This window comes from Dermacentor andersoni, chromosome 5 (assembly GCF_023375885.2).
Source record: "Dermacentor andersoni chromosome 5, qqDerAnde1_hic_scaffold, whole genome shotgun sequence".
Classification (NCBI taxonomy): domain Eukaryota; kingdom Metazoa; phylum Arthropoda; class Arachnida; order Ixodida; family Ixodidae; genus Dermacentor; species Dermacentor andersoni.
In genome coordinates, this window is record NC_092818.1 from 155,787,735 (window position 1) to 155,796,800 (window position 9,066).

Consider the following 9,066-nt stretch of genomic DNA (forward strand, 5'->3'; position numbering starts at 1 on the left):
ATTATTATTATTATTATTATTATTATTATTATTATTATTATTATTATTATTATTATTTACTCTGCATCATTCGCACACACATTAGAATGGAGATCAACAAAAAAGTTGCCGGTCGATATCGACAGCATAACGAAGCCATAAACAGCAACTACAGAGTTTTATGGTGCCGCATGCACATGCATAAATAGGAGCAAGCGTACATAGGTTACATTAACAATGGCAATATATAGAACGAATAGACCGCGACAGTTCACAAAGAAAACAACATACCTTCAGAGCTGCCGGAAAACTGCAGTGAGAAGCAGTGCTGAAACAAAAAACATATAAATAGCGCAAAAATGTGCCTACATAAATAAAGATATTTAAGAAGATATGAAACATTCGTACTACAAGTAAAAACGCTAATTTAGCTTTTTAACCCCGTTCATTAAACTGCCTTCTTCATTATTCACTCTAGGGCGCATGTCGCAATTGTGCACCCGAATTGCTGCGACATAGTTAGCAGCGCGAACAGAGCTAATAGGGAAAAAGTTGGGACAGGACAGTGCGTACAGGACACCATGTCCTGTACCGACATTTTCCCGTCAGCTTTGATCGCGCTAGTAACTATGTCACAGCAATTGCGTCAACACCAACTAGCCCAACTCACTTCGTTAAGTGGACCGGAAACTAATCGCCAATCAAGTCACATCTATTTGGCGGAAATCATAAGACAAGCATCAATTTTGATGTATTCGTCCCCCAAATATGGTCGCAAATACACTAGCAGTCCATTTATTATTTTCCTAAAAAGCCTCCCTCGTGCATTTCTGGGCAAAACTACGTGTATAGCACCAATGTATGCTGTGTCACTCCACGTAATATGTCTTAAATCGGACTAAGGAGTGCGCAACCGATCGCGTGATCAATGAAGAAGAAGCAAAAGAAGGGCAAGAAAGAAGTCGCTGCTCACCGTCCCAACAAGGTTTTTTTTTTCTATGGAGCCTGCGCACGGTTCTTTTGAAACGGAGCCAACGACTACAAAGCAGGAACAAGGCTCCGCTACGCTTCGCTTCCCGATCGTGAGTGTATACTGTAATTAACATTGTTTCGTATGTAGCAAGTGAGTTCCTGAAATCGTCAGATGTTGCCAACTGGCCGATTAAGAGAGGGGTCCCTGTCCCCCCTTTCGAGACATGCTTTACCAGAACTTCTGACACGTGACTTGATATATGTGTTGCGGAGAAAAAGTTGCGCACGGACGGATTTGCGCGTGCAGTGAGCCCCCTCCTTCCTCATTGGATTTTATTATGGGTCTGCCCCCTGATGCTACCTCACATGTCACTGAGCTTGCCATGACTGCATTTTTCGAAGCCCCAGTGGCGTTGAGTCAATCCTTACGCATACTCTAGCGATTCACGCGAATTTGTTTGTACTCGCAAGTTGGATTGGTGCCATTGTAGCTCCGGATGAGAACTGTGCAAAATATTTCTTCTCTGTGGGCATATCTAGGTTTGTAATGCTGTATAGCCTCAGCATACGCATTTCAAGTATTTGAGTTACGTGCCTGGATTCACAATATGGGACAACATATCAGTACTTCCTCAAAATAAAGTGTCTCTGGAACTCTTCATTTACGATCTGCATGAAATGTTCACCCAGTGACGCAGTAACAGCTTGCACGAAAACAGTGTAAAAGTGGTTATCTCTCAATTATTGAATCTGCGAATACGCGTAGTACCTGTGTAACATTGCTAAAAAGATGCAACGCGCCTTTTTCCTTTCTTCCGTAGAAGATCGGCCGGCTATACCAGCCTCAGCACCGCATCACGTTAAGTGCTCCCCCACCCCATGAACGTCTCAAACTGGGCAAGAGATCAACCTTGGTGGCCGCGCTGCTGGCAGTCGCAGTCGCAGTCTGCGTCGTGTCCGCCGTCGCTGTCCCAATCGCACGGCGCGTGCGGCGAGCTGCCCAGCTCGTCGGTCTGTGCGAGACCACGGCGTGCACCTCGTACGCTCGCATGATGGCGCAAAGCACGTCGGGATCGGTCAACCCGTGCCACAACTTCTACCGCTTCGTCTGCGAAGGCTACGCCAACTCGTCGCGCTCGGTGTTCCGGGACCACGTGGACACCTTCACGAGCCTCGTGGGACGCTCGCTTCGCACAGCCGTGGCGCCGGAGTCGGGGCAGAGTGCCTTCGAAAAGGCCGCCGTCTTCTACCAGTCGTGTGTCGCCGTGGTCGCCGAAGGGACAAACCAGTTCGACCAGTTTCGCGCAGTCATAATTGACGCCGGAATCCTCTGGCCACAAGTTTCCAAAAGGCCAAACATCATGGCGTCAATGCTCAAGATGGCCGTTACATTGAACATTTTCACCCTTGTCTTCTTCGCGGCCGAGCATGACGGGGAAAAGTGTCTCATTGAAATCTGGAAGGGAGACGTCCTGGAACACCTGAAACGACGTCGCCGCGAACTTGAAGCCGACGGCAAGTACCAGCTCTACTATGACACCTTTATCCAGATTTTTGAAGGCTACGACAAAAATGCAACAATGGGCGGCTCTTTGTTAGCCTCAGCTACCTCTGGCAGCGAATCCACGCGCTGGGAGTACTTCCTCCAGATCGAAAACGTTGCCTTCCATTACCTTACCGGTCGCAAAGCTGTTGTAAAGACGGTATTCGACGATGTTGGCAAATTGAAGCGCATATCGCCGTCAATATCGCCGAAGCGCTGGGCCCACTTGTTTGGCCAAATGATGTTCGCTCCGCTCAATAAAGTGGATAATCTATCGTCTCCCTCCCTGCCATGCTCACAAGAGATAACGGTGTGGGACCTGCAGTATCTTCGCGCCCTTGACGATCTTTTGCTTGCTGTCGGCGAGCAACGGCTCCACTTCTACTACGGCTGGACTGTTGTCCAGGCTTTGGCTCGCTTCATGTCCTACGGCCTCGCTGTCCTGAGCTACGGAAGTGCGAAGGCAGCGCGAGACGAGTCATCGCTTCACTGCCTGCGGCTCACCGAGGCAACCATGGGTCTGGTGGTGTACGAGCGGTACGCGGCCAGGTACTTCAGCCAGGACATACGCGTGGAGTTGCACGAAATGGTGAACGTGGTGTACTCGGCGCTCCTGCGCAGCATCCAGGCCATCCCGGAGTTGGATGTACGCGACACCTCGATGGGCTTGCGGCAGTTGGAGCGCACACTTCTCCCGAATTTCGAGTTCCTTGACAACAAGGACCGACTAGACAGACTGCTCGCCCAGGTGCCGTCCATGGTGCGCCGCTCGTTCGCGCACAATTGGCTGGAGCTACAGCGCGCATTGCGCCACATGAGCTCCGAGGTACGCGGGCTCACCAGCTCCTGGTACCTGTCGAGAATCGCCGCAGCCAGCGGCTACTCGATCCACAAGGCTGGCAACAAGGGAGAACTGGGACTTGCGCCCTATTTGACCTTGCTGCCACTGTACGATGCGAGTGTGAGTATAGCAAGGATTCGGTAGCGCATCACAGCAACGAACACCTTCTGCGGCCCTAAGAGAGAGAGATCGAGAGAGACAAAACGGAAGGAAAGACAGGGAGGTTAGCCAGTGTAAATACCGGCTGGCTACCCTGTGCTGAGGAAAGGGGTAAAGGGAATAAAAGGAGAAGGAAGGGAGAAAAAAAACAAGAAAAATGCACACAGTAACGCGATGTTACGCGCAACAATAGTCAAAGGCGTTCGCACAATTCACATGTCCTTAAGAACTTGAGCAAAGCCCTTAAGAACTTGAGCAAAGCCCTTAAGGCCTTGAGTGCCGAAACCCGTCTGGACCGTTGTCCTAGAACTTTCCCTTCTGTGAAGGGGCGATTGTCCAGTTTTTCGAGCGCGGTCACGCGCACTTTTCTTCTGCGGCCCTAAACTAATAAGGCTTCACCGCAGGTGGTGGACAGCGTCAAGTACGGTGGTCTTGGTTCCCTGATCGCGGAGGCCACGTTCCAGTTCTTTGAGGAGCATTTGCCTTTGCAGAGCAGCTTCCGCTCCCGCCTGGAACAGCGCACTCGCTGCTACGAAAGCGCAGGGCCACTGCGCGATCTTCAAGGGGATCCTGTCAAGCGCGCTGCTTTCAAGCGCGCCATCTCCCAATCCTTCCTGTGGCAGGCGTTCCAGTCTCCGCTACGACGGCGTGACTATCAATGGCGCCTGCACGGGCTCGAGTATTTTTCGGAGCAGCAGCTGTTCTTCATGGCTTCCTGCTTTCCGCTCTGCTCGGGATACCAGAGCGGCATAGCTGAGCTCACCTGCAACGAGCCGCTGAGACATAGCCGACACTTTCCGGGCGCCTTCCGCTGCCCCGGGGGTGCGCCCATGAACCCTCGACTCAAGTGCAGCGTGTTTTACTAGCGCGTCTTTAGTTTCGCCCACTAAACGAACTCTCACTCCTTCAATAATACATTTATTAACGACTGTTAGCGGGTTACCTTACCTGCCTAAGACGCACATTTGTTTTAAAACAGCTTCTAGGTCACAGGGTAAATGTCTCAACTATGAGAATGCCTCTGTTGTGATTAAGTGACATCTGCTGATTATTTTTATTCTGTTTGAATCTTTCTCACGTTAGTGAAGATGTGGAACATGCGACGATAGACTGCTTCTTTGTCGTGTTTTCTGGAAGGACACAATAGGCAGTGCCTTCCCAGTACTTACAAGCTAGGGCTTGTACGCTTCCATGTTCGCATCTCCGATGATGAATTTAGCGACGCTGTTCGGCTGGTTACCATGAATAATTTGCTGATGCTGAACAGGCAAACGCTTTCTGTATTTGCCTTCACTCGTAAACTGACCACTCACAATTATTTCGGGAACTGCACATTATATTCTAAGCGACTCGTTTGCTTTTGCGCACTCTGCAATATTACTGCAGTGACGTCAATGTTGCGTTGCTTCCCTGTTTTGGATATGTGAATCTTTACACCACGTTTTCTTTCTTTTCCTTTTTATTCCACATTGAACTGTTCTGAAACGTGAAAGTATGGTCACAATTTACAGTATTAACGAGATAATTCCAGAACAAAGATCCGCGATTAGTCTACGGAGCGAATACTTTCACTAAAATTTGCCGATAATTCGTGGGCAATAGGTTGAATAGGCTGGAAGAGGCTGGAAGTGTGCGAGCGAAGTGAAGAAGGCAAAAAGTAAGTCAATGCACACCAGGTTAGTACGAAAACTGGGTACTCGTCTAGGACAGGATGGAATTCGCTCGGTGCTACTGCTATGCAGAGCCGGCTTCACCTTGTGATATCCGGATCATTCTGCCTAACCGCTGCTCCGAAAGGGAAAAATTGACCACCGCTTAAGAGGTTTGAAATGCTGCGCGAAATAGCAGCCCAATATTGCTTTCGAGGAATTTATCTTAGAACTTTCCTATTGCGATTCTATAACCAAGCCAAGCACGGACTATCGGCTATATTATCTCGTACTTTACTACGTGTCATCATAGCAGTACCCAGTGTTTCAAGTACTCCGTCTACTTCTGACTGAAATTCAAGCTTGCAGAAGTCTTAATAAACTAAAACATATATTATAATTCATAGTTTCACAACTTCGGAAGTTTCCCAAGATGCCCAAGTTTCATGCAAACAGGCTCATTCAGGCTTTGATGTGTTTTCGAGACGCGCCGTGTTTTCTAACTGGTTACGCGAGCGCTGTACACGGCGCAACCTCAATTACTCTCATGACTGCTAACTTTTTTTGCCCTGTCACCTTTCTTTTTATGCTAGTCGTGCGTATGCACGCGTTGGTGAGACTGCAGTGATGCAAACAAATACTTTGAGAAACACTTCGTGCAGGGAGAGTTCGGTTCGGCGAGTAGTGCGTGCGACACACCCCGGTTTCTGTTGGACGTGTCAGCGGTGTTAGGGCACCACAAGCTTAGTTTGAGGAAGGTATTTCCCGTTGAGAATACGTCCCCCTTCCTCGTATGTTCTATACTTGCTAATAAAGGGGTCGCTAAACTTAGGACGTTAATCGAAAATACCAAAGAAAGCATAGTTTGAACTAATACTCACTGCACGTGGGATGCGCATAATTCTTCCTTTCTACACTTCTATCCGGTCGTTATACGACTATAGTGCACTAATCCCTGCAGGTAAGTAGCTCGCTTCAAAAGCAGGCATTGATTTCGAAACGGGTAGCTTGATTTGGCTTTTTCGCCCGTTTTACAGAGTAAGCTGTTATGGGCTCATTCCTATAGCTTTTTCTGTTGGCGATGTTGCCCGTCGCCGCCGCCACCGGTATCCGGTGTCCGCCGCGCAGCTATCGCCAGGCTCCTGCCCACTACGGCGGATGGCCAAAAAGTGGTTGCATTGTCTTGAGGCAGAAAAAAGCAACAGGCCGGCGCCAGACATACATGAAATTCATGTATGGCATAACTAATTAAATCGAGCAGGCTAGGTGACTGTTTCAAAAGGGATGTCAGTGAATCACAATAATCATCATCACCATCATTAGCATCGTATCGTGCTACTTGTCGCGCGATGTGAGATGCGCGCCGCGTAGGGTCGATACACGCAAACTTTGCATTGGAGTTGCGTTGTATTACACCATGTGCCGACATGTGGCAGTTGCATGTAGCACTTGCATGTTGCATGTAGCTGGACCTGGTTAAGTCAAGCAGGCTTGGTGACTATTTGTCGCCACCCCGTATCAAAGGCGATGCCAATGAATCATCATCATCACTATCATCAACAACATCATCGTATCATGCCACGGGTCAAGGGATGTGATGTGTGCGCCGCGTAGCCTCGATACCTGTGTTTACACTTGGGTACACTTTATGGCTCGTCCTCGCAAGCTACAAGCTGCTGCTGAAGAAGCGAATCGCAGAATCGTAGAAAGCACGCGGCTACAACCAGTCAACGTCAGGCTCAGCACACCATAGTGCAGAGAGCATCACAAGCCGTAGCTCGCCGTCGACGCCGGGCAGACATTTCAGATCGTTCTGGCGTAAACGACGCAAAGAGACTGCGCTGAAAATACTCTGTAGTGCGTGCTGCTGAAAATGGAGCTCCTATATATATATATATATATATATATATATATATATATATATATATGGTGCCGCTCCTCCAGCTTAGGCTGTGACTGTGCCGGGTGCGCCGCGCAGGCCTGTGTGTTGACGGTGGCGGTTGGACTTTCACCGCCGAAACATCGGTATCGATGCAAACGGCGCGTACTTTCGCGCTATCGAGTGCGGGGGGCGTTCGTATAGTCGAACGCTATTATAGTTATTTGAGACACACGTTGATGTTGCGCGATAGCTTTGGGGTTTCTCACGGTTTCGAAGCTGTAGCGGAGCCCTCGGAAAGTGTAGCCCTCCTCCTCTCTGTTGTCCTCTCCCCTTTTGACGGCTGCGGTAGAGGAGACAATACTAGTCGCCTTCCACGCCGGCGCTCGCACCGCCGGGGAGAGCACATGCTACAGAAGTGCAGGTCAACGTTTTTGTTCTCAGCGGAATTACGCAATGAAACAACGAACGCTGCCTAAACGTCTCCAATGCAACAAATAAACGCTTTCAAGCACATCATTCCTTTATTTGGGCGAATAGCTTTCTAAAAGTGTTCTCCTATTCGCTTACATTGACAACTACTGCCGATACTTTCTTCACAATTTTATTTTACAGAGTGGCCGAAGCGACGACACCGAATTAACAAAGCCGTTTTTACGAAGTGTGTAAAGCCTTACAACTTGGAATACCACTTTCCCTGGCGAGACACTCGCCTTTAGGACCAGTATTGTGAGAACGTCTAGCAAGACACGAGCGCGTGATCATGCTGTGTTTGCAATGTCCGTGCATCCGTCCTTGCGTCATCGAAGTGGTCGTTATTGTGTCGTCATCAGGTCATCTTGTAATCTTCAGTTTCTCTCCCGCGATATGGCGAGCAAAAGCAAAACTGACCACCATAGCCATTGCCTATCGAACTCATGGACCCGCGGCCATGTGCAGTTGGGAGCTGTGGAATCTTTAATGAATGTCCTGTAATTGACAAAATTTATACCAAATGCGGCTGCGCTACGTTAACACCGTCTTTACTGACGGCGCAAATAATCGTCGCGGTCACTTCCTTCGCCAGGTAAGAAATTTGTTATGTGTCCCTGTTGGTGCACCCATGCAGCCGTCTTGAGCAGGAGGTTCCACACCAGCACTTGTTCGAGGTACGTGGCAGTTCCGTCCACGAAAGCCGCACACTGATAATCGTTGAGGTAGTTCAGCGGAAGCAGCACGTTGTTGATCCGGCCTCGGAGCTGTTCGTGATCGGTGCTCATGCAGAGGTAGGTCTCTGCGGCACCAGTCTGGTCGATCGAGATAAGGACCCAGCAGATGAGTTCGAGACGTTCACAGCTAGGTGCGAAGAATACTTGCTGCACGTCGTAATCGTCGGCGTGATTTTCGAGGGCTTCGATCAAAGTCGGGATGTCCCGACAGGTGCGAAGTTGGGCAGTTCGATTTCTGACGGGCATGGCGACTGCTCCTACCTGCCCGTATGCTGTTGCTGTTGTTGTTGTCGTTGTCGTTGGCTCAAAACATGGCTCGTACCCACGATGGGGATGGGCCACACTGGATTGTTTGCAAAGTACACACAGAAAAATGCCAAAGGGGTAAAGGTAAACATTCAAAACAGAGTATTAGGCAACACAGATTTTGAGAGAGTTTATACATAAACATAGAGAAAAAAAATATTTAAAAATTGACAGTCACATTAGCATATGTTAAAGAGGATGAAGGCGAAAGCCTGCGCGCTCACATATTCATTAAATTACTTGACGTCCTCATTCGAATGTGTTGTTACTTCCGATTAGTTGCTTTCTCCCACCAAAGGTAGTGTGTTCGAGCGTCTTAATTAACAATGCGTTCGTTAACTCCGTCTTGATTACCTCCGCCCTAATTAACACCAAAGGACGTAGCTTTCACTCCAATTAGATGTCATGGATTCGAGTGCCTTAATTAAGGACATCGTAATTAACTGCACAATAACTAATTTTGCCTTAGCATCAATGGTCATGAGTGATACTCCCACCAAAGGTGTAGGGTTCGACTCCCACTAAGGGTG

At 48.8% G+C, this 9,066-nt stretch overlaps 1 protein-coding gene across 1 annotated transcript; it reads left to right on the forward strand.

Annotated features, from left to right (window-relative positions):
- The first annotated feature begins 907 nt into the window (after nucleotides 1-907).
- LOC126532153 (endothelin-converting enzyme 1-like) lies at nucleotides 908-4,360 on the forward strand. The gene is made up of 3 exons (XM_072288376.1): nucleotides 908-964; nucleotides 1,773-3,455; nucleotides 3,899-4,360. Exons 1-3 carry the CDS (start codon nucleotides 908-910, stop codon nucleotides 4,358-4,360), a joined length of 2,202 nt encoding a protein of 733 aa, XP_072144477.1.
- Nucleotides 4,361-9,066: the final 4,706 nt, after the last annotated feature.

Coding starts and splice junctions, on each gene's coding strand:
- LOC126532153 (XM_072288376.1), top strand. CDS start 908: ATGAAGAAGAAGCAAAAGAAGGGCAAGAAAGAAGTCGCTGCTCACCGT. Junction 965..1,772: donor CTGCTCACCGTCCCAACAAG/GTTTTTTTTTTC, acceptor TTTCTTCCGTAG/AAGATCGGCCGGCTATACCA. Junction 3,456..3,898: donor TGCCACTGTACGATGCGAGT/GTGAGTATAGCA, acceptor GCTTCACCGCAG/GTGGTGGACAGCGTCAAGTA.